Raw genomic sequence first — 26,949 nt, 5'->3', positions numbered from 1 at the left:
GAATACAACCTATCCACAAAATCACAGTCAGGAGAGCATCTTCTGCTGTACTTCCCAAGCAGAGGATGGCGTTGAAGCCTGAATGGTCACAAATATTACAGGATCCAAGAGTTGATCACTTTAACATGCAAGGTAGAAGACGCAGTAAGAAAAAACACCATAATCATCACATAATCATCTACTCTGGTCAAACCTCAACATGATAAAAGTCAGATAAGCATTCCCTTCCAAAATCCCAGGCACTAGTCCCACACTCAATTTAGGAGGGCAAATGAAAAAAAATTTGGGACAATAGAGACAAATAAGCATGACATAACGACAATGAGATAAGGTCTTTGTCCCCCCCTCCTCCTCGTGGTGTGATTAAGTCATCTGAGTAGATGGTTAAGTTCTTACAAAAATCTTTAAAAGGACACATGACAATCTAGAACATGATATTCTGGGACCTGAGATAACACTGAGAACACCTAAGATAAAAGTGAGATTCAGTGACACCGACACAGGAAAGAAGAATGAAATATAAGCCTCAGGAAGAATCCTATAAAACGTCACCAACCTTTTTTAATGAATGGAGAAATCTATGTACAGTCACCATGACCAAAATCTGCCCATCCAGAGCTTCTCATCATGGAGATTAGGAGAGGTTCAGCGTTGAGGAACGTCTGCCTGCTCCTGGTGGCAGTTCTCCATGTTCTAGGCTCACGAGGACCACTAGATTTATCACATTCCAGACCAGTCAACGCTCTGGAAGGAGATGACTATGTTTTTCTACTCTGGGGATATGACCGAGAAGTCCAGGAGATCACCCTGGAGATACAGACACCATTGGCATCCTCTGTGGTTCTAGGATTAGGACCAGATACATCTTTGAATAGGTCTGACTTCGTTGTGGGAGGATGGAACGAACACAACGAGACATACTTTTATGTAAGTCTAATAAATTGCTTTACTTACACAGGAACCTTTATTATAGTAGATATATTCTTGTACATAGGGGGCAGTATTATAGTAGTTATATTCCTGTACATAGGGGACAGTATTATAGTAGTTATATTCTTGTACATAGGGGGCAGTATTATAGTAGTTATATTCCTGTACATAGGGGGCAGTATTATAGAAGTTATATTCCTGTACATAGGGGGCAGTATTATAGTAGTTATATTCTTGTACATAGGGGGCTGTATTATAGTAGTTATATTCTTGTACATAGCGGCAGTATTATAGTAGTTATATTCTTGTACATAGGAGGCAGTGTTATAGTAGTTATATTCTTGTACATAGGGGGCAGTATTATAGTAGTTATATTCTTGTACATAGGGGGCAGTATTATAGTAGTTATATTCTTGTACAAAGGAGGCAGTATTATAGTAGTCATATTCCTGTACATAGGGGGCAGTATTATAGTAGTTATATTCTTGTACATAGGGGGCAGTATTATAGTAGGTATATTCTTGTACATAGGAGCAGTATTATAGTAGTTATATTCTTGTACATAGGGGCAGTATTATAGTAGGTATATTCGTGTACATAGGGGGCAGTATTATAGTAGTTATATTCTTGTACACAGGGGCAGTATTATAGTAGTTATATTCTTATACATAGGGGGCAGTATTATAGAAGTAATATTCTTGTACATAGGGGGCAGTATTATAGTAGTTATACTCTTGTACATAGGGGGCAGTATTATAGTAGTAATATTCTTATACATAGGGGGCAGTATTATAGTAGTTATATTCTTGTACATAGCGGCAGTATTATAGTAGTTGTAGACTTGTACATAGGGGCAGTATTATAGTAGTTATATTCTTGGTTATATTCCTGTACATAGGGGCAGTATTATAGTAGTTATATTCTTGTACATAGGGGGCAGTATTATAGTAGTTATATTCCTGTACATTGGGGGCAGTATTATAGTAGTTATATTCCTGTACATAGGGGACAGTATTATAGTAGTTATATTCCTGTACATACGGGGCAGTATTATAGTAGTTATATTCTTGTACATAGGGGGCAGTATAATAGTAGTTATATTCTTGTACATAGGGGGCAGTATTATAGTAGTTATATTCTTGTACATAGGGGGCAGTATTATAGTAGTTATATTCTTGTACATAGGGGGCAGTATTATAGTAGTTATATTCTTGTACACAGGGGCAGTATTATAGTAGTTATATTCTTATACATAGGGGGCAGTATTATAGTAGTAATATTCTTGTACATAGGGGGCAGTATTATAGTAGTTATACTCTTGTACATAGGGGGCAGTATTATAGTAGTAATATTCTTATACATAGGGGGCAGAATTGTAGAAGTTATATTCTTGTACATAGGGGCAGTATTATAGCAGTTATATTCTTGTACATAGGGGCAGTATTATAGTAGTTATATTCTTGTACATAGGGGGCAGTATTGTAGTAGTTATATTCTTGTACATAGGGGCAGTATTATAGTAGCTATATTCTTGTACATAGGGGGCAGTATTATAGTAGTTTTATTCTTGTACACAGGGGCAGTATTATAGTAGTTATATTCTTATACATAGGGGGCAGTATTGTAGTAGTTATATTCTTGTACATAGGGGGCAGTATTATAGTAGTTATATTCTTGTACATAGGGGGCAGTATTATATTAGTTATATTCCTGTACATTGGGGGCAGTATTATAGTAGTTATATTCTTGTACATAGGGGCAGTATTATAGTAGTTGTAGACTTGTACATATGGAGCATTATTATAGTAGTTATATTCTTGTACATAGGGGCAGTATTATAGTAGTTATATTCTTGGTTATATTCCTGTACATAGGGGCATTATTATAGTAGTTATATTCTTGTACATAGGGGGCAGTATTATAGTAGTTATATTCCTGTACATTGGGGGCAGTATTATAGTAGTTATATCCCTGTACATAGGGGGCAGTATTATAGTAGTTATATTCCTGTAAATAGGGGCAGTATTATAGTAGTTATATTCTTGTACACAGGGGTAGTATTATAGTAGTTATATTCTTATACATAGGGAGGCAGTATTATAGTAGTTATATTCTTGTACATAGGGGGCAGTATTATAGTAGTTATATTCTTGTACACAGGGGCAGTATTATAGTAGTTATATTCTTATACATAGGGGGCAGTATTATAGTAGTAATATTCTTGTACATAGGGGGCAGTATTATAGTAGTTATACTCTTGTACATAGGGGGCAGTAATATAGTAGTAATATTCGTATACATAGGGGGCAGAATTGCAGTAGTTATATTCTTGTACATAGGGAGCAGTATTGTAGTAGTTATATTCTTGTACATAGGGGCAGTATTATAGTAGTTATATTCTTGTACATAGGGGGCAGTATTATAGTAGTTATATTCTTGTACACAGGGGCAGTATTATAGTAGTTATATTCTTATACATAGGGGGCAGTATTGTAGTAGTTATATTCTTGTACATAGGGGCAGTATTATAGTAGCTATATTCTTGTACATAGGGGGCAGTATTATAGTAGTTTTATTCTTGTACACAGGGGCAGTATTATAGTAGTTATATTCTTATACATAGGGGGCAGTATTGTAGTAGTTATATTCTTGTACATAAGGGGCAGTATTATAGTAGTTATATTCTTGGACATAGGGGGCAGTATTATATTAGTTATATTCCTGTACATTGGGGGCAGTATTATAGTAGTTATATTCTTGTACATAGGGGCAGTATTATAGTAGTTGTAGACTTGTACATATGGGGCAGTATTATAGTAGTTATATTCTTGTACATAGGGGCAGTATTATAGTAGTTATATTCTTGGTTATATTCCTGTACATAGGGGCAGTATTATAGCAGTTATATTCTTGTACATAGGGGGCAGTATTATAGTAGTTATATTCCTGTACATTGGGGGCAGTATTATAGTAGTTATATTCCTGTACATAGGGGACAGTATTATAGTAGTTATATTCCTGTACATAGGGGACAGTATTATAGTAGTTATATTCCTGTACATACGGGGCAGTATTATAGTAGTTATATTTTTGTACATAGGGGGCAGTATAATAGTAGTTATATTCTTGTACATAGGGGGCAGTATTATAGTAGTTATATTCTTGTACATAGGGGCAGTATTATAGTAGTTATATTCTTGTCTATATGGGACAGTATTATAGTAGTTATATTCTTGTACATAGGGGCAGTATTATAGTAGTTATATTCTTGTACATAGGGGGCAGTATTATAATAGTTATATTCTTGTACATAGGGGCAGTATTATAGTAGTCATATCCTGGTACATAGGAGGCAGTATTATGGTAGTTAAATTCCTGTACCTAGGGGGCAGTATTATGGTAGTTATATTCTTGTACATAGCGGGCAGTATTGTAGTAGTTATATTCTTTTACATAGGGGGCAGTATTATAGTAGTTATATTCTTGTACATAGGGGGCAGTATTATAGTAGACATATTCTTGTACATAGGGGGCAGTATTATAGTAGTTATATTCTTGTACATAGGGGGCAGTATTATAGTAGTTATATTCTTATACATAGCGGGAGTATTATAGTAGTTATATTCTTGTACATAGGGGCAGTATTATAGTAGTTATATTCCTGTACATAGGGGCAGTATTATAGTAGTTATATTCTTGTACATAGGGGGCAGTATTATAGTAGTTATATTCCTGTACATTGGGGGCAGTATTATAGTAGTTATATTCCTGTACACAGGGGACAGTATTATAGTAGTTATATTCCTGTACATACGGGGCAGTATTATAGTAGTTATATTCTTGTACATAGGGGGCAGTATTATAGTAGTTATATTCTTGTACATAGGGGGCAGTATTATAGTAGTTATATTCTTGTACATAGGGGCAGTATTATAGTAGTTATATTTTTGTACATAGGGGGCAGTATTATAGTAGTTATATTCTTATACATAGGGGGAGTATTATAGTAGTTATATTTTTGTACATAGGGGACAATATTATAGTAGTTATATTCTTGTACATAGTGGGCAGTATTATAGTAGTCATATTCTTGTACATAGGGGGCAGTATTATAGTAGTTATATTCCTGTACATAGGGGGCAGTATTATAGTAGTTATATTCTTATACATAGGGACAGTATTATAGTAGTTATATTCTTAAACATCCTACATCTTCTATTAAACTTTAAAGCAATCTTTCATACAAGTTGTTTCCCTAAAACCAAGCTTCCCAGCTTATAGCTGGAGTCCTCAGTAATGCAGGATTGCCTTTTATATTCCTTATGTTGTTTGTTATAATGGCACAAAAAAATCTCCTTCAAAATATGCAAACCAGTCTGAAGTGGGGCATTTAAAAGGATCTCCCTGGGTTCTGGATCTGCAGCATAATTAATGCCGCCCACCACATACAAATACACCCACTGCTCCATCTGCGTTGCCATTTGACAGAATTTAGATTCCTGTGGATAAGATTGGAAATGCACCTGGGGATAATTGGAAATAATACTTAGGGGCACACATGCTATGGACCACCTCCTTCCTGAGATCGAAAAGCACATAGTGTGGGTCATTTACTAAGGGCCCGATTCGCGTTTTCCCGACGTGTTACCCAAATATTTCCGATTTGCGCCGATTTCCCCTGAATTGTCCTGGGACTTTGGAGCACGCGATCGTATTGTGGCGCATCGGCGCTGGCATGCACGCAACGGAAATCGTGGGGCGTGGCCGAACGAAAACTCGACCGATTCGGAAAAACCGCCGCATTTAAAAAAAGAAAAGTGTTGCGTAGCTTGCACTTACCTTCACTAGGAATAGGCTGGTGAACTTGAGTGCGTTCCGATGCTCTTCAGCGCAGCAGCGCCACCTGGTGGACGTCGGAGAAACTGCCTTAATGAATCTCGGCCGGACCCGAATCCACCGCAGAGAATGCGCAGCTGGATCGCGAATGGACCGGGTAAGTAAATCTGCCCCAGTATGTGTAAGTATCTGTAGATATATTCACAACATTGTTGTATGTGGAGAATAAAACAGATACATGTAATGCAATGAGAAGGGCTCACTGGATGCTGTATAAAATAAATCAATAAAATAATAATAAAATACTGTAAAATATGTTTAGGTTGTATGGGATTCAATATCAGTAAGATTGATGTGGATGAAAGGTAATTGGGTCATTGAGTGGCACTTCGGGGCAGATTTCTTAATCTTCTTGCCAGATTTGTGGTCTCCAACGCCTCCCGACACATTTATCACTGCTTTACAAACTCATCTGACAGATATAAATCAGAAAAGGTGGCATGGCTGGCAGGATATAGTCTGTATGCCAAAAATTAAGTTGGGCGCGCTATATTTTGTTGCACAGTTTACACCAGTTAAAAGCAGGTCTGAACGTAGAACTTGTCATGTTTACTCCAAGTTAATGAATTTGCCTCTTTGGGATTTTAGATCTGAGAAAGGAGGTGTTCTTCTTCTGAAATCGTCTTAAATAACAACTTTATGGGGCACATTTACTTACCCAGTCCCCCAGAGTTCACAGAAAGTGCATTGTCCGTGTATAATGCCCTGTGCCACGTTTCACTACGATTGTGCGCCCGAGATCCTGCATGTGTCGCTTCCCCGCTCAGGTCCCCTGGAGTTCACCTTATTCTTCCCGGTGCTTGTAAGGGCATTGTCTTGCGACACAATTTGAAAGTTAAATCCCGCGCTCAGTCCGAATCAGTCGGGTCATCCGATGGCCCGCCCCTGAGCCACAATCAGATCGTGCTTGACACATTCCCAGTGCAGAGACCTGTTAAATACCTGTCAAAGCTGCACAAATCTGGAAAACTATGAGCAGTCCAACGAAAGTTTGTTCCGTGACCCTGAGAAAATAAGCCCCTTTATGTCATTGCACTTGTCATTGCACGGGTTCTTCTGGTCATTAAAAAAGGTCTTCACTCAGGCTTCAGATCAAAAGTAAATGAAGGACCCGTTGATCTTCAGGCCACTTGGTTGCTTGAGCCCCTCTTTCAAATACTTTTAGATATGACTTTCCTTCATCAATCTCTATATCATCCTCCTCCTTTTCTCTCCTCCATTGCTCCTTTTCATGGAAGAATTTTTCCTCCTCTTTCCTATGTTGATCACTAAACTCTTGGCGCTGGACCAACCATACAAGGAGTTCCTTCGTCCTTTGGGGAGCAGTTGCACTCACTGGTAGATCAGTAACTTTTGGAGCTGCATTGCTCCCCTCTGGAGTCACAGATTTGCATACCCCTGGGCTAGGCACTTTCCATCTCCAACAATGGAGCTGTTTTTGCTGTTTGGATAGAGCCTTCTGCCAGTTTGGGATGTGTACATGCTTTAGTGCGCTGTGGTGGTCTAGCAGACTGCCCTGAGGGGTAAACTTTACTTAGTCCAGTCCAAATGGACATCCCACCGCTGCCACCATACGTTTATAAAGGTCTTCACTCAGGCTCCAGGTCGAAAGAAAAGGCTTTGTATTTAGTTAAGAAAAAACTAATAAACAAAACATAGCAAGGACAAAAATGCAGATAATTCAGGGGTCCGGTTGCAGCTATCTTGGAACAAGCAGCTCCACTGTGGTCAGATCAGACACTCTGAACTAGAGTCCATCTATGTGCACACAGGGGTCATTAAATACCCAACTATTCCAAGACTCCTAGAGTTTCATGCATCATGAACCAAACATACCTTGAGACTTGCTGTAGCTACACTGATGCAGAAACATATCTTGTTTAATCCCTGAGCTGAGTGGTTTTGCTTAAAAATAAAAATAAAAAAAATAATGGTAATGAAGCTCTGTTGCTCCTGTGGCTGTTCCGGTGATCTTCCTCTCACATTCGTTATGCACTGCTCCGGAGAATGATGTAATCACTGTGTTGTACCTGACAGGCATAAGTAAACAATCTCTTCACTATCCCCAGCTACTGTGTAGGATTCATCCAGCTCAGGTCGATTAGTCCTGTCTGGACGGTTCAAAAAGCTCCATGGAATGTGTTTATCAATGGCAGGCTCAAGCAATCCAGTTTTCCTTGAGGTCCTGAATATTATAATTGCTTTTTCAGCAAAACCACTCAGCTCAGGGATTAAACAAGATATGTTTCTGCATCAGTGTAGCTACATCATTCTCAAGGTATGTTTGCTTCATAATAAATTAAATCAAATTGTAGGTTTGCTTTAAAGGAATGCAGGGTTTGATGTGAACAGTTTCCTTTTTTACTGCAGAAATTCAGGTGCAAAACAATACAAGCAAATGAAAGAGCTGACTTCTCCAATCTCCTTCCTGGCAGAAGAAGGGTTAATGCTGAGAAAAAGGCCTGGGCTAGCTGTTCCTCTAGCTGTTCCTCTCTTTCCCAGGCTGGTACCATGGTGAGGGTCTATGGCAGAGTATCCCCATCTCAGCTTCTGGTTGCTTAGATGGACCGGAAGTTTCTCCTCCAGTTCTGTTCCCCAACTACAAGACCCTAAGGACTGGGCTGTTCTCAATATATACCGTCTACTAAGGGAGGAGTGGTTACATTTCAGCACAAAAACAAAGCATTCTCCCATAAGCTTGCATTGAGTCCCCATAATATTCTATGGCAGCAAGATTCTAAAGTGTAAACAACTTTCCAGACAGCACCTGTCAGTCATTCTAAATGTCAGGCTGTCTGCTTATCTGGTAACAAGTCTGTTTATTTCTGAAAAACAATCACTACTATAGCTGAAAAATTACTGGATTCTCTTTAGTTAGAGGTCAGAAATGTCTCTCAATGTTCATTAACCCTTTACAGAATGTATATAACAAAACACTAGAGAGTAATGAAAGTTAACCCTTGATGTAAAATAAAGTAAGAAGTGCCGAGTTCCCAAAGGGAAAATATTCAAATTTCCCAAGCATTTAAGATGATCCTCAATCCATGACATTCATTTATTATTCCAATTTTTTGTTTCCTGTTTTAATCATTATAGAAAGGTCATCAACAACGATGGCGGCCATATTGGTTTCCAGGCAGTTTCTCCCAAAGGGAGAAGAACTAAAAATCCCTGGAAAGATATTATTAATACTTTGACTTAGAAATCTAAGTTAGACTTAGAGACTGCAACAAGTCATGGATTGAGCTGCTTGTGTTTTTTAAGATTAAGTAACGATTAATATCATATTCATTCAGGATGCTCATACAGAGGGGGAATGGCCACCAGTGAAGGACAAGTCGCAGGACTACGTACTGCTCGACCTGAGCCGTAATAAGACTCACACTATAATGAGAGTCTGGCGTCCGTGGTTCACATGTGACCGTCATGATCAAGAAATTGAAGTGAGTGTTTATGTCACATTTATGGCTAAGGGATTTTATTGTGCTCCAGAGCTGCACTCACTATTATGCTTTCGCTATGTACATACACAACATTACTTATCCTGTACTGATCCTGAGTTACATCCTGTATTATGCTCCAGAGCTGCTCTCACTATTCTGCTGGTGCAGTCACTGTGTACATACATGACATTACTTATCCTGTACTGATCCTGAGTTACATCTTGTATTATACCCCAGAGCTGCACTCACTATTTTGCTGCTGGTGCAGTCACTGTGTACATACATGACATTACTTATCCTGTACTGATCCTGAGTTACATCCAGTATTATACCCTAGAGCTGCACTCACTATTCTGCTGCTGGTGCAGTCACTGTGTACATACATGACATTACTTATCCTGTACTGATCCTGAGTTACATCCTGTATTATACTCCAGAGCTGCACTCACTATTCTGCTGCTGGTGCAGTCACTGTGTACATACATGATATTACTGATCCTGTACTGATCCTGAATTACATCCTGTATTATACTCCAGAGCTGCACTCACTATTCTGCTGCTGGTGCAGTCACTGTGTACATACATGCCATTACTTATCCTGTACTGATCCTGAGTTACATCCTGTATTATACCCCAGAGCTGCACTCACTATTCTGCTGCTGGTGCAGTCACTGTGTACATACATGATATTACTTATCCTGTACTGATCCTGAGTTACATCCTGTATTATACTCCAGAGCTGCACTCACTATTCTGCTGCTGGTGCAGTCACTGTGTACATACATGACATTACTTATCCTGTACTGATTCTGAGTTACATCCTGTATTATACTCCAGAGCTGCACTCACTATTCTGCTGCTGGTGCAGTCACTGTGTACATACATGATATTACTTATCCTGTACTGATCCTGAATTACATCCTGTATTATACTCCAGAGCTGCACTCACTATTCTGCTGCTGGTGCAGTCACTGTGTACATACATGACATTACTTATCCTGTACTGATTCTGAGTTACATCCTGTATTATACCCCAGAGCTGCACTCACTATTCTGCTGCTGGTGCAGTCACTGTGTACATACATGATATTACTTATCCTGTACTGATCCTGAGTTACATCCAGTATTATACCCTAGAGCTGCACTCACTATTCTGCTGCTGGTGCAGTCACTGTGTACATACATGACATTACTGATCCTGTACTGATCCTGAATTACATCCTGTATTATACTCCAGAGCTGCACTCACTATTCAGCTGGTGCAGTCACTGTGTACATACATGACATTACTTATCCTGTACTGATTCTGAGTTACATCCTGTATTATACCCCAGAGCTGCACTCACTATTCTGCTAGTGCAGTCACTGTGTACATACATGACATTACTTACCCTGTACTGATCCTGAGTTACATCCTGTATTATACCCCAGAGCTGCATTCACTATTCTGCTGCTGGTGCAGTCACTGTGTACATACATGACATTACTTATCCTGTACTGATACTGAGTTACATCCTGTATTATACTCCAGAGCTGCACTCACTATTCTGCTGCTGGTGCAGTCACTGTGTACATACATGACATTACTTATCCTGTACTGATCCTGAGTTACATCCTGTATTATACTCCAGAGCTGCACTCACTATTCTGCTGCTGGTGCAGTCACTGTGTACGTACATGATATTACTTATCCTGTACTGATCCTGAGTTACATCCTGTATTATACTCCAGAGCTGCACTCACTATTCTGCTGCTGGTGCAGTCACTGTGTACGTACATGACATTACTTATCCTGTACTGATCCTGAGTTACATCCTGTATTATACCCCAGAGCTGCACTCACTATTCTGCTGCTTGTGGAGTCACTGGGTACATACATGGCATTACTTATTCTGTACTGATCCTGAGTTACATCCTGTATTATACTCCAGAGCTGCACTCACTATTCTGCTGCTGATGCAGTCACTCTGTACATACATGACATTACTTATCCTGTACTGATCCTGAGTTACATCCTGTATTATACTCCAGAGCTGCACTCACTATTCTGCTGCTGGTGCAGTCACTCTGTACATACATGACATTACTTATCCTGTACTGATCCTAAGTTACATCCTGTATTATACTCCAGAGCTGCACTCACTATTCTGCTTGTGGAGTCACTGGGTACATACATGACATTACTTATCCTGTACTGATCCTGAGTTACATCCTGTATTATACCCCAGAGCTGCACTCACTATTCTGCTGCTGGTGCAGTCACTCTGTACATACATGACATTACTTATCCTGTACTGATCCTAAGTTACATCCTGTATTATACTCCAGAGCTGCACTCACTATTCTGCTTGTGGAGTCACTGGGTACATACATGACTTATCCATTTTGAATTCTGAGTTTCTCCCTGTATTAAGAAAAACTCCAGTTTGGATTCTTTTTGTATAGTTTTTCTCCCCATTTCTTCACCATGCACATTCCGATTCTGTTTCTTTTAGAATGATACGGTGAGAGTCATGGTTGCCATTGGAGACAGTGAAAATATGGAGCTTTCGGATGACCGCACATTTCGAAAATCCATCTTCTTCCTGGAAATTCTGGCAGATGTGTTGTACCCTGAAATAACTTTATTCTACGATTTCAAAGTGACTGACGTAAGGACCAGAATTGTTCTTTTTCAGATGAATCTTTGCAGGTTGATCATCATGAATGATGAGGAATGGAGCGGTGGTCCACCACCAGGTAGGCTTCCCACCTTTCCTAGCCTCCACCTCTCGGCTCCTTGGATCATACAACAATATTTAGGTGATGAAGAATTAATTTCCAGGATCTTATCTTGCCTAGAGCGCTGGGGTTCCACAAATAAAACATTTTGAGAACACAAAGACAACTAGATTCCAGTTCTTCTATGAGTATTACTGGAGACTTTCACAGTTTGATGCTTGATCTGAACTTATACCTAATATTTCTTCTTCTTCTTCTTCTTCTTTTAACTTTTCCATTAGTTTCTTGTTCCGGACCAGGACACGACTTATGCCTGCACCTTCATTCCAATGCCCAGGGTGTCCAAGAAACATCACGTCATAAGGGTAAGCACATGTTACATTGCATCTTCTTTCCATGAAAATCTTTGTAGCTTCGGTCTAAATTTATTGTGTGTAACACAATAACAGCAGGAAATAATTGCAAGCAATCAGATAGCATTTGCATCTCAATACAGCACGGCAGTGCCATACTTTAATACGTCTTCATTTCCATTCCCACCATCGGCAATCAGTATCTGACAAAGACCCATTGACAGGTCGAAAAGTTACACAAATAAAGCTGCAAAATTCAAATAAAAAGAACATAATTTACCCATTGAACCCTTGGTGTGCCAGGATTTATTACATATATTTGCGATTATTTCAGTTCTGAAAAATATCCCTGATGTGCCTGTCTATTAGTTGTCTACTGTGATACTACATGGTACTACACAATATCAATTGTGCAGTATTTTCCGAGTGGAGCTATGCAGCTTTTCGGTTACTACAAGGTTCTTTCCTGGGGAGGTAGAACACTTCAATGTTATATAGCAGGAATTGATGACCCTTTTAATCATTAACTGTTCCCAAGTAAGTCCAGTATCACCTGTAAAAGTAAGTCCAGTATCACCTGTAACTTTATCTGCATCCTCACGACATGGTCCCCTGGGACTTGGATTTCCTTGATTCCAATCTTGCCAGGTGCCATGGCCGCTATGAATGAAAAAGTGGCCATTAGGGATGAGCAGACCAAATCAGATTCGGCAAGTTCGGACAAAGCATGAAAACCAGGTTTTAACCCTTTAAATGCCACCATCACAGCCAAGTGTTAAGAGCAGGGGTGAGCCCTCATGCTAACCCCAGACTTCTGGCTGAATTGTGGTCCTGGTCTGCTCATCCCTTGTGGCCATGTCTACATTATTCTTTCCATTCACTTTAAAGAGATTTCTGACAAGGTTGAGTCATGGGATGGCCTGCCTGTAATATTCTGCCTGTGACAGCATCCGATTGGTATTGGGATCTTCCAAATGTTGATGTACCTCAATTGATGTCCATCTCTCCAAGGTCAACTTACAAAATTTGGAGTATAGATTTACCAAGGCTGTAGACAATGTAGGTCTAACTTTGGTAAAATCATTGTTAAATCCACACAGGCCACACAGTAGACGTGTATATCAAATACTGTCGGGCACATTTACTTAGCCGCCCACTGGAGTTCACCGAAAGTACATTGTCCGATGATGATCATGCGCCCGATAGCCTGCATGTGTCGCTTCCCCACTCAGGTCTGATGGACTTCACCATTTTTTTATTGGTGCATGTAGGTGCTTGGGCTTGCGACACAATTTAAAAGTTAAATCCCGCGCTCAGTCCGAATCAGTCTCATCGTTCGATGGCCCGCCACCCAATTCGTGTCGCATGGAAGCAGCGCAGCTGTGCCAAAATCCGATCGGGTGTGACACAATACCAGCGCAGACACTTCATAAATAACTGGCCAAGCCGTGCAATCCCCGAAAAAGGCGAACAATCCGACAAAAGTGAGCAGCGTGACCCTTAGTAAATGAGCCCCCTAAAATGCCTTAACATGTTTTTGGGATCCCATTATTCAGATCCTATTCAGTGCACTAGACCATAGGACAACTTCATCAAACAGAACTTAGGGTAACCAATTTCCCCTCAAGTCATTAGCCCCTTTTTAATGCGCTACACCTCCACATAAAACCCCTTTCCCCAGGGTTGAAAAATTGAAAACAGCCTCCATATAGGACACAAGTTGGTGGAATAGGTAGTGGAATAACTTGCTCATGTAGTATAATCCCTTAGGCAGTAGTCACCTTGAGGCAAGGACCTTGACACAATCCAAATTACCCTAAATGAAAAAAATATTTATGAAAAAATTACAGGTTTGCTGCTACCATCTTGAGAGATAAAGGCCATCCATTTCTCTCAAAACTAAAGCCACATTCATGCACGTTTTATACTTTTTTGTTCTCTTAGTGATAAGATCTTTATTGACCCAACCAAGGTTGGCTCTTCTCTAGGACAATGGAGCAGGACAATGGAGCAGGACAATGGAGTCCAGTGCTGCAGAGTTTACCACAGTGCATTGTCCAACAATAATGCACTGTGCTGCGATTCACTAGGACCGTGCGCCCGATATCCTGCATGTATCACTTACCCGCTCAGGTCCGACAAATTTCACTTTCTTCTTCATGGTGCATGTAAGTGCATTGTCTTGCGACACAATTTTAAAGTTAAATCCAGCGCTCAGTCCGAATCATTTGGATCATCCGACGGCACACCCCTTAATTTGTGTCGCATGAAAGCAGCGCACAATCTCCACTTAAATACCTGTCCCAGCGGCGCAAAAAAACTTTGGAAAAAACGACAAAAGTGTGGCCGCAGACACTTAGTAAATAAGCCCCAATATCTCACAAAGACCCCTGCAGACCACCAGATCTGACAACTCCCAGGACTAACAATACGCCCACACTACTTCAGTTAGAGACTACATGAGACTCCTCTAGCTCTTCATAGTCTAACATGGACAATCCAACCCATTAATAAACAGTTTCGCCCATCAGCTCATCATAAACTCTTAAGTCATGTTCTCATGGCCTCTCCCTCCTATCCAACAACCCAATATTTCTACAGCTCCCACATCATTCCCACTGGTTTCCACTCCAACATCCCAGTCTACCACCGATCTATACGACCTTGTTATAGGTTTTACGTTGGGATCCAGGTTGCTCCAGCTGTATTTCTTGTCCATAATTTTCACTATTCCTGCCGAAAGTCTACAAAATGCATCCTTCAACATGACTATATATTCTGGTGGCAAAATATGGGATCAGAAATTATTTTTGGCCCTGTTACAGGCAAATTGACTGTAGCTTTATATGTTTTTTTTTATCTTCCTCTGGATCAACATTGTAGGTTTATAGGTTGGACTTGATGGAGGGTATTTATCATACGACGGCTGGCGGGGCAGTGTTTGATTTGTAGAATTTGCTACCTTGCTGGTCGTGCCCACTCCTCCACTGGGAGAGCTTCCCTTCATGCCCCTCCTTACCCCCCTGGCGTGGAGGTGGCAGAAAGCTTGCAATCAGCTAGCTTGGCACGGCAGTGCCATACCTTAAGTCTTCATTTCCATTCCAACCATCGGCAATCAGTGTCTGACAAAGACCCATTGACAGGTTCGAAACGTTACACAAATAAAGCCGAAAAATCCAAATAAAAAGAACATAATTTACCCATTGAACCCTTGGTGTGCCAGGATTTATTACATATATTTGCGATTATTTCAGTTCTGAAAAATACCCCCGATGTGCCTGTCTATTAGTTGTCTACTGTGATACTACACAATATTAATTACTCCTAATTTTCATCCAACGCAGTACGACGCAATTGAAGACCCAGATACTGTTGGGATAGTGCATCACATCCTGATATATATTTGTGGGAATAACACCGACATCACGTCAGAAATCGGAGATTGCTATGGCAGCGATGCCAGATTCTCCCAGTGTATGTCTCCTACGTTTGGTTGGGCTGTGGGTGGAGAGGTAAGTACACATAGCAGTAGATGCTGAGAATTGTTCTGCTATAATCCTCTCAAAAAGCTGAGCCTTGAATTGGCCTTCTTGTACATATATCTGATGTTCATCCTGCTCTTCCTGTTCCTAAAAAAGTAGAACAGTAGAAAAAAAAGAGAATTGAGGGAAAAATTAGGGGGACACCTTCTACAACTACAGGAGAGGGGTATAACTGTCATCAGTAACAGGATTCTTTACTGTAAGAGCAGAGCAGGATTTTCTCATGTTATGGATGAAAAAATCACATGTACACATGGTACAGGGTCAGGAGGGGCCCGGGATGTCTGCAGTGTAATAATATCACATGTTATGGATGATACATGGTACAGGATCAGGAGGGGCCGGGATGTCTGCAGTGTAATAATATCACATGTTATGGATGATACATGGTACATGGTCAGGAGGGGCCAGGATGTCTGCAGTGTAATAATATCACATGTTATGGATGATACATGGTACAGGGTCAGGAGGGGCGGGATGTCTGCAGTGTAATAATATCACATGTTATGGATGATACAAGGTACAGGGTCAGGAAGGGCCAGGATGTCTGCAGTGTAATAATATCACATGTTATGGATGATACATGGTATAGGGTCAGGAGGGGCTGGGATGTCTGCAGTGTAATAATATCACATGTTATGGATGATACATGGTACAGGGTCAGGAGGTGTTGGGATGTCTGCAGTGTAATAATATCACATGTTATGGATGATACATGGTACAGGGTCAGGAGGTGTTGGGATGTCTGCAGTGTAATAATATCACATGTTATGGATGATACATGGTACAGGGTCCGGAAGGGGCCGGGATGTCTGCAGTGTAATAATATCACATGTTATGGATGGTACATGGTACAGGGTCAGGAAGGGGCTAGGATGTCTGCAGTGTAATAATATCACATGTTATGGATGATACATGGTACAGGGTCAGGAGGGGCCGGGATGTCTGCACTGTAATAATATCACATGTTATGTATGATACATAGTACAGGGTCAGGAGGGGCTGGGATGTCTGCAGTGTAATAATATCACATGTTATGGATTATACATGGGACAGGGTCAGGAGGGGCTGGGATGTCTGCAGTGTAATAATATCACATGTTATGGATGATACATGGTACAGGGTCAGGAGGGGTTGGGATGTCTGCAGTGTAATAATATCACATGTTATGGATGATACATGGTACAGGGTCAGGAGGGGCCGGGATGTCTGCAGTGTAATAATATCACATGTTATGGATGATACATGGTACAGGGTCAGGAGGGACCAGGATGTCAGGAAGTTTGATACCCAATTTCTACCGAGTCTAAGGATACCCCATATGTGTTGCTGAATTGCTGTATGGGTGTACGCCCAGGCATAGAACGGAAGGAGGAGCCATCCAGACCAGATCTGCATTGTGAGATTTTACAGGCTATAAAATGTTTATTTATTTGTAATTTGGGGGATTAGTTTTTTTGTGGGTGAAGTCCACTTTTCAGATGCATCATTTCCGGGGTGTTCAATGGTGGTTAAAAAAAAATCATTCACTCTTGTTTATGGTTTTTAGCATTTTTTTTCCTGGACGTTCACCATAATATAAAAATCATCATAAAAATGATCGTTATTCTATGGGTCATCACGATTACAGTTATACCCCATTTTTATAGCTTTGTTATGGTTAACTTGTTTTGCAGAATATATAACTCATTTTGTGAGAATTTTTTGTTGTTTTTGCATCGCCATGTAACACTGGGCAGAACATTTATATTTCTTTTTTTACAGAACTGTTTTAGGGCTTATTTTTTGCGGGAGAAGCTGAACTTTTTCTTGGTATCTTGTCAGGGATAAATATTACTTTTTGATCACTTTTTATATGTTTTTTATGAGGTTAGATGTAAAAAATTCGATTCGGCGATTCGGCGCAAAACTGAAATCGTCAGGAAACCGTACGAAAATGCGCTCTGCGGACCCTTAGTAAATGAGCCCAAATATGTTGTGTTTTATTTGGGTGATATTCACTTTTTTATATTTTATTTCATTATTGCATGGGATGGGACTTCAGAGGACTTTTATTCTTTTTTAATCATTTAAAAAAAAAAAATTTTTTACTGCTTTATTTTGTCCCTGGGTGGGACATGTTCAAGTGATCATTTGATCACTTGTTCAGGCTATATACTACACAAGACTGGCTATATACTACTGGGAGCTTTCTGGCTATAAACCACTGGGGGCTGGCAATATACTAGAGGGGGTTGGCTATATACTACATGGGGATGGCTATATACTACACAGGGCTGGCTAAATACTGGCTCGCTATATACTACTGGGGACTGGCTATATACTACTGGGGGCTTGATGACTATAAACTACTGGGGGCTTGCTGGCTGTAAACTAGTTGGGGCTGGCTATATACTAGAGGGAGCTGGCTATATACTACATGGGAATGGCTATATACTACATGGGGATGACTATATACTACATGGGGCTGGCTATATACTACATGGGTACACGTGGCTGGCTATGTATTACACAGGGCTGGCTATATACTACATGGGGCTGGCTATTTACTACAGGGGGCTGGCTAGCGATGTAATACACAGGACTGGCAATATACTAAAGGGGTCTGGCTGGCTATATACTATGGGGGCTGGCTATATACCACAGAGGGCTGGCTATATACTACAGGGGATGAGTGGCTATATGATAAAGGGGGCTGGCTGGCTATATACTACACTTGGCTGGCTATATATTACAGGGGGCTGGCTGGCTATGTACTACATGGGGCTGGCTGTTTACTACAGAGGGCTGGCTATATACTACAAGGTTCTGGCAGGGTATATGCTAAAGGGGTCTGGTTTGCTATATACTACAGGGGGCTGCCTATATACTACATGGGGCTGGCTGGATATGCACTACAGGGGGGTGCCTATATACTAGAGGGGGCTGGCTGGCTATATACTACAGGGTAATGGCTATGTACTACCAGGGGGTGGATTTATACCACAGGGGGCTAGCTATATACTAATGGGGGCTAGCTAGCTATAAACTAATGGGGGCTGGCTATATACTAATTGGTACTGGCTATATACTATTGGGACTGGCTATATACTACTGGGGCTGGCTATATATGACTGGGGGGGCTGGTTGGCTATATACCACTGGGAACTGGCTGGCTATATACTACTGTGTGCTGACTAAATATTTCTGGGGAATGGCTGGCTATATACTAAAGGGGGCTGGCTATCTATATACTATTGGGGCTGGCTATATACTACATGGGGCTGGCTATATACTACAGGGGGTTGGCTATACACTACAGAGGTCTGGCTATATACTACAGAGGGCTGGCTATATACTACAGAGGGCTGGCTATATACTACACAGGGTTGGCTGGCTATATACTACAGGGGGCGAGCTGTATAATACAGGGAGCTGGCTATATACTGCAGGGGGCCGGCTGTATAATACAGGGGGATGGCTGGCTATATACTAAAGAGGGGTGTCTATATAATACAGGGGAGAGCTAGCAATATACTAACGGGGGCTGGCTGACTATATACTATTGGGGGCTGGCTGGCTATATACTACTGGGGCTAGCTACATACTAGGGCTGGCTATATACCATTGGGGGCTGGCTATATACTACAGGGGGTTGCTATATACTACATGGGGCTGGCTATATACTACAGGGGGCTGGCTGGCTATATACTACCAGGGGGCTGGCTGGCTATATATTAATAGGGGCCAGATGGCTATATACTATTTGGGGCTTACTGAATATATACTACTGGGGGCTGGCTATATATTACCAGGGCTAGCCCGGCCCTGGTTAGCGTGCACCCATTTTTTCTTTTCCTATTTTTGTGCTGCTTGGATGATCTTTTTGTACTATTGGGGCTGGCTATATACCACTGGAGGCTGGCTATATACCACTGGTGGGCTGGCTATATACTACAGGGGGCTGGCTATTTACTACAGGGGAATGACTACATACCACTGGGGGCTGGCTGGCTATATACTACTAAGGGACTTGCTGGCTATATACTACATGGGGCAGGCTAGCTATATACTACAGGGAGCTGGCTATATACTTCAGGGTGTTGGCTGGCTATATACTACAGGGGGCTGGCTGACTATATACTACAGGGGGATGGCTGGCTATATACTACAGGGGGTTGGCTGGCTATATACTACAGGGGGCTGGCTTGCTATATATTGGGGAGGCTGTGACCAATGCCTTTACCACCCTAGGCTTATACTTAAGTCAAAAGGTTTTCCCAGTTTTTGGTGGTAAAATAAGGTGCCTTGGCTTATACACGGGTCATCTTATGCTAAAGTATATACTTTAAAATAAACCCAACAGCACAAACGCCAGTAGGGGAGTGAACTTGCAACTTTTTTGGAATTCTTTAAATCATAAATCTGGCTTGGTTCTATGTTTAAGCCACTTTTTCTAAGAGTCAGTAAAAGGCCATTGCAATTTTTCTCCACTTTTTACGTCAAAACGTCAGCGCTAAATCTCCCCCATAGAATTCCATACTGCGGGCGCAAATGGCTTCTACGGTTTATGAGCTCTGGACAGTGGTGAAGAGTAATGTATCTCAGGCATGTCCATAAATCTAATATATAGTAAAATATTGATGTTTCATTGTATTTCTTTATATTCTTCTCCTTTTTAGCCCTTTGATTATCCAGTGAACTCTGGAGTATCCATAGGAATGCCGGAGGATCCGCTATACGTCAGAATAGAAATCCATTACAGTAACTTTGAGAATAAAGAAGGTAATAAAATGAAATTTCTAATTTCTCTTGTGCCTATTCTCTTTGTGTTCCAATTGCAAGATTTGTCAATCTCCATAGAATCATCTGTTGGATACTAATGATCTATAATCATAATCCATTTTAATAAACCAGGGACATTACTCATAGATCCAGGCACTGTGACTGTGGTATCTTCTTAAACTTGTTATATATGGCCTCCTTCCTTCTAAAATCAACTTTTATAATTATGTTAATGAGTCAGAGGGGTTACACTAGCTCTTCTGTGATCTTGCTTTACAGGCGGTTACTATGGGGCACATTTACTAAGGGTCCGTCGGACGCATTTCCGTCAGGTTTTGCGATTTTTCTGTTTTGCACTAAATTGCCCCAGGTTTTTGGAGCACGCGATCGCATTGGCACCGGCTTGCATGCGACACAAATTGGAGTGCGTGGTCGTCGGACAACCCGACTGATTTGGACAAACTGTGGAATTTAAAAAGTAAATTGTGTCGTAAGATCAGCACTCACATGCACTGGGAAGAAGTAGGTGAACTCCGGCGGACCTCAGCGGGGAAGCGACACATGCAGGAAATTGGACGCATGTGTCACTTTGGCAGGATGTGTCGCTTTAGCAGCATGTGTCGCTTCGGCAGCTCCGAATCCTCGTTGGACATTCCGGATCAGTGGCGTCAACGGGACGAGTAAGTAAATGTACCCCTATGTCTCACTTTTCCCCTGCTCCCTTAGCACTGAGAACTTCCTGCTGAAATCTGTGTGCTGAGGGAGCAGGGAGGAAGGTGAGACAGTATAACAGTCTGTAAAGCCAGATCAGAGAAGGGCTAGGGTAACCCTTCAGACTCCTTGGCATAATTTTAAAGTTGATTTTAAAAGGAAGAGGCCATGGATAACAAATTTGATGAGATTAAAAAGCCATGGTGCCTGGATCTATGAGTAACTGTCCCTGGTTTATCATGATCGATTTAGTGGTGGATTTCCTTAAATGATCACTTCCTAAAGAAAAGATACACTCTGTGCTGCTCCTCAGGGGTGGAGCAAGACATTATCGAGTCCTGTAATTTTTTCAAAGCTCTAGTTACTGGAACATCTTTCATTGGACAGTCCTGTTTAGTCTGGAACCTAACACACAAGGTCCACACCTCAAGCCTCCATTCTCCTCCTCCTTCCCTACTGACTGTCTCTTGTTCCACCTGAGAGTAGCCAAGTGTGCTAAGAAGATGGAAAATAAGAGCAACAAAGGACTGAAATTTTGATCTTGGTACTAGCAGCTACTTCTCACAATCTGGTTGGGCGGTGCATTGGTAATCATCACTGGGATTTGATGTACCTTCTCTACTATCCGTACCTTGTCCTGTAGACATCAACCAATCCACCAACAAACATCCAATGGACTTCACGTCTAGCAGATAAAGTCTGATAATGGCCATGATATGAATTGGCTTCACCTAGGCAATGGCTAGCTAAAAATATATCACAAAAACATGAAATGCAGTTGTACCATGGACCATCGGACAAGGTGCCAGTAACCATTGGGAATGGAGATGTGGATAATCAAGGACTAACATATACAGTAGCTGGAGCAGATGATGGTTCTTCATAAATGTTTGACTTCTTGTCTTCTAGGACTGAAAGATAGTTCTGGAATGAGGATTTATTACACCCCTGAGTTACGTCTCCATGACAGTGCGACCTTAATGACTGGAATATTCACATTTCCCATGCAGTTTATTCCTCCAGGATCTAAAGCATTTAGAAATTATGGACTTTGTAACACTCACTTGATGGCTGAGGTAAGCACAAAGAAAGCCCCTGCTGGCTATGATAGAAAGGTGTCAGGACACACAGGACATGGCAGCTCGCTGTGTATGGGGGGTGTAGTCACAGAGGGGTCAGAGCACCCATGCTGACCCCTGACCACTGCTGGCTATGATAGAAAGGTGTCAGGACACAAAGGACATAGCAGCTCGCTGTGTATGGGGGATGTAGTCACAGAGGGGTCAGAGCACCATGCTGACCCCTGACCACTGCTGGCTATGATAGAAAGGTGTCAGGACACACAGGACATGGCAGCTCGCTGTGTATGGGGGATGTAGTCACAGAGGGGTCAGAGCGCCCATGCTGACCCCTGACCACTGCTGGCTATGATAGAAAGATGTCAGGACACACAGGACATGGCAGCTCGCTGTGTATGGGGGGTGTAGTCACAGAGGGGTCAGAGCGCCCATGCTGACCCCTGACCACTGCTGGCTATAATAGAAAGGTGTCAGGACACACAGGACATGGCAGCTCGCTGTGTATGGGGGTGTAGTCACAGAGGGGTCAGAGCGTCCATGCTGACCCCTGACCACTGCTGGCTATGATAGAAAGGTGTCAGGACACACAGGACATGGCAGCTCGCTGTGTATGGGGGATGTAGTCACAGAGGGGTCAGAGCACCATGCTGACCCCTGACCACTGCTGGCTATGATAGAAAGGTGTCAGGACACACAGGACATGGCAGCTCGCTGTGTATGGGGGTGTAGTCACAGAGGGGTCAGAGCGCCCATGCTGACCCCTGACCACTGCTGGCTATGATAGAAAGGTGCCAGGACACACAGGACATGGCAGCTCGCTGTGTATGGGGGTGTAATCACAGAGGGGTCAGAGCGCCCATGCTGACCCCTGACCACTGCTGGCTATGATAGAAAGGTGTCAGGACACACAGGACATGGCAGCTTGCTGTGTATGGGAGGTGTAGTCACAGAGGGGTCAGAGCGTCCATGCTGACCCCTGACCACTGCTGGCTATGATAGAAAGGTGTCAGGACACACAGGACATGGCAGCTCGCTGTGTATGGTGGGTGCAGTCACAGATGGGTCAGAGCGCCCATGCTGACCCCTGACCACTGCTGGCTATGATAGAAAGGTGTCAGGACACACAGGACATGGCAGCTCGCTGTGTATGGGGGATGTAGTCACAGAGGGGTCAGAGCGTCCATGCTGACCCCTGACCACTACTGGCTATGATAGAAAGGTGTCAGGACACACAGGACATGGCAGCTCGCTGTGTATGGGGGGTGTAGTCACAGAGGGGTCAGAGCGCCCATGCTGACCCCTGACCACTGCTGGCTATGATAGAAAGGTGTCAGGACACACAGGACATGGCAGCTCGCTGTGTATGGGGGTGTAGTCACAGAGGTGTCAGAGCGCCCATGCTGACCCCTGACCACTGCTGGCTATGATAGAAAGGTGTCAGGACACAGGACATGGCAGCTCGTTGTGTATGGGGGTGTAGTCACAGAGGGGTCAGAGCGTCCATGCGGACCCCTGACCACTACTGGCTATGATAGAAAGGTGTCAGGACACACAGGACATGGCAGCTCGCTGTGTATGGGGGGTGTAGTCACAGAGGGGTCAGAGCGGCCATGCTGACCCCTGACCACTGCTGGCTATGATAGAAAGGTGTCAGGACACACAGGACATGGCAGCTCGCTGTGTATGGGGGGGGGGGGGGGAGGGGGGGTAGTTACAGACTGTTGGTTTTGGATGTCAGGTTTTAAGGTTTTATTGATAACCTGGACCAGGCTCAGGAAGGTTCTTACACTCCTGGAGCAATCTCTTAGTTTATCATTAGGCGGCTCCTTACGACGAGTTCTGTGTCTTTGGGGCTCCGTTGCCCTAAGATTTATTAAAGTGCTTTTTCTCCTTAATAAGTATGCTGGCAGTGGCTTATGCTATGGGTGTTGTTTGCGGCGGTCACATAAAAAGTCACAGAGTTCTGTCATAGACCAGAGTGAGACTGGAGTCAATTTGCGCCAAAACTGACACATAAATGGAAAGTTGCAAATTCATAAATTCAGTACTATTGTGACAAATAGTCCATGTAGATAATGAACTTGGTACAAGCAGGGTCTCCGCACTGTAGTATGTCCATTTGGTGCAATGGAATGTTGCAAAACAGCATTTCTACCACAATTGCGCCAAAATAACGCCAGACCGAAAGGCCAATGATAAATTCCCTCTCTGAGTCACTTCTGTAGATGTTTCCGCGTCTCCTCTAGGTATTAGGGAGACCCTTTGAAGATCTTACAGTCACAACCTACCTACTGCACGCACATCTCACGGCTCGGGGGCTGCGGGTGATGCACTACAGGTAGGAGCAGAGAAAGATGAATATCTATCATAGTAAATACATACTCATAAGTCCTAATAACCTGCAGTTAGAAGTTTTAAACTGAAGTATCTTTCCTCTCCATAGAAATGGCACCTTAATCGGAACCTTAGGAGAAGACAAGAGATATGATTTCTCTTTTCAACAAGTCAGAAATTTGGTAAATTCTGTAACAGTGAAAATGGTGAGAAGATCCGTTTTTTAAAATTTTTATAGAAAGATAAATTGATAAAGAGACAGATATGGGATAGATAGATAGATAGATAGATAGATAGATAGATAGATAGATAGATAGATAGATAGATATGAGATAGATAGATGTGAGATAGATATGATATAGATATGATATAGATATGAGATAGATAGATATGAGATAGATAGATAGATAGATATGAGATAGATAGATATGAGATAGATAGATATGAGATAGATAGATAGATAGATATGAGATAGATAGATAGATAGATATGAGATAGATAGATAGATAGATAGATAGGAGATAGATAGATAGATAGATAGATAGATAGATAGATAGATAGATAGATAGATAGATAGATAGATAGATAGATATGAGATAGATAGATAGATAGATAGATAGATATGAGATAGATAGATAGATAGATAGATAGATATGAGATAGATACATATGAGATGGATAGATAGATTTCTATCCTTTTTTCATGTATTGTTGCCTATTCATAACATGAAATCAGGCATAGCAAAAAAATCTAATCAACATCTACATTACTTGCAGTACTCTCATGTGACCACAAGATGGTGATACTGTCACTCTATCCATGTGCAGTATTTCACTTTTTATTACTTTCAATTACCGGTATATCTATATTCAATAATTATGTATTTATCTCTCTTTCACCATCAATCTCTAATAATAATAATCTTTATTTATATATAGCTCCATCTTATTCTGTAGCGCTTTACAAATCAAAGGGGACATATACAAATAAAATACTGCATTACAGAGTACAAACAGTCATATGAAACAATAGGAGTGAGGGTCTATCTCTATCTATCTACCTACCTACCTACCTATCTATCTATCTGTCTGTCTGTATGTCTATCTATCTATCTATCTATCTCATATCTATCTATCTATCTATCTATCTATCTATCTCATATCTATCTATCTATCTATCTATCTCATATCTATCTATCTATCTATCTATCTCATATCTATCTATCTATCTATCTATCTATCTATCACATATCTATCTATCTCATATCTATCTATCTATCTATCTATCTATCTCATATCTATCTATCTATCTATCTCATATCTATCTATCTATCTATCTATCTATCTCATATCTATCATCTATCTATCTATCTATCTATCTATCTATCTATCTATCTATCTATCTATCTATCTATCCCATATCTATCATCTATCTATCTATCTATCTATCCCATATCTATCTATCTATCTATCTATCTCATATCTATCTATCTATCTATCTCATATCTATCTCATATCTATCTATCTCATATCTATCTCATATCTATCTATCTATCTATCTATCTATCTATCTATCTATCTATCTATCTCATATCTATCTATCTATCTATCTATCTCATATCTATCTCATATCTATCTATCTATCTATCTATCTCATATCTATCTATCTATCTCATATCTATCTATCTATCTATCTATCTCATATCTATCTATCTATCTATCTATCTATCTCATATCTATCTCATATCTATCTATCTATCTATCTCATATCTATCTATCTATCTCATATCTATCTATCTATCTATCTCATATCTATCTATCTATCTATCTATCTCATATCTATCTATTTATCCATGGAATTAATAGTGCTCTATAAATAATAATAATAATGATATCTATAAATGGCCATCTCTACCCCTGTAACTTTAGTGCAGTAACATTTCTCTTTCTGTAATATCTGTGCATCTATTTCCTCCTCTCAGGGCGATCAGATATTGGTGGAATGTACGTCCAGCACCATGGACAGAGAAGGCGTCACCTTTGTAAGTTTTGTCATGGAGTAATAATGTTATGTAACAATATTTCTTTTAAGTGTTTTTTTACAGGAGTATTGACCTCAGGATGGGTCAGGGTGGGGCAGCTCCGTCCCATAAAGTAGTGACTGTCCTATTGACAGC

At 41.2% G+C, this 26,949-nt stretch overlaps 2 protein-coding genes across 2 annotated transcripts in view; one reads left to right on the top strand and one right to left on the bottom strand.

Annotated features, from left to right (window-relative positions):
- The window catches only part of LOC140105370 (transient receptor potential cation channel subfamily V member 6-like), a 200,878-nt gene that overhangs the window by 156,598 nt on the left and 17,331 nt on the right, over positions 1-26,949 (bottom strand). The gene's annotated exons all lie outside the window — the stretch shown is intronic.
- Positions 628-26,835, top strand: LOC140106417 (DBH-like monooxygenase protein 2). The gene is made up of 10 exons (XM_072130856.1): positions 628-927; positions 9,123-9,269; positions 11,765-11,920; positions 12,272-12,355; positions 15,688-15,855; positions 20,547-20,649; positions 22,270-22,436; positions 24,686-24,777; positions 24,883-24,979; positions 26,755-26,835. The coding sequence occupies exons 1-10, from the start codon at positions 628-630 to the stop codon at positions 26,833-26,835; spliced, it is 1,395 nt and encodes a 464-aa protein (XP_071986957.1).

The sequence above is a fragment of the Engystomops pustulosus genome, chromosome 11 (genome assembly GCF_040894005.1).
Source record: "Engystomops pustulosus chromosome 11, aEngPut4.maternal, whole genome shotgun sequence".
NCBI classification, from domain to species: Eukaryota; Metazoa; Chordata; class Amphibia; order Anura; family Leptodactylidae; genus Engystomops; species Engystomops pustulosus.
This window is presented reverse-complemented; position numbering and strand designations above follow the sequence as displayed.

Coding starts and splice junctions, on each gene's coding strand:
- LOC140106417 (XM_072130856.1), top strand. CDS start 628: ATGGAGATTAGGAGAGGTTCAGCGTTGAGGAACGTCTGCCTGCTCCTG. Junction 11,921..12,271: donor ACGATTTCAAAGTGACTGAC/GTAAGGACCAGA, acceptor CTTTTCCATTAG/TTTCTTGTTCCGGACCAGGA. Junction 22,437..24,685: donor ACACTCACTTGATGGCTGAG/GTAAGCACAAAG, acceptor CGTCTCCTCTAG/GTATTAGGGAGACCCTTTGA.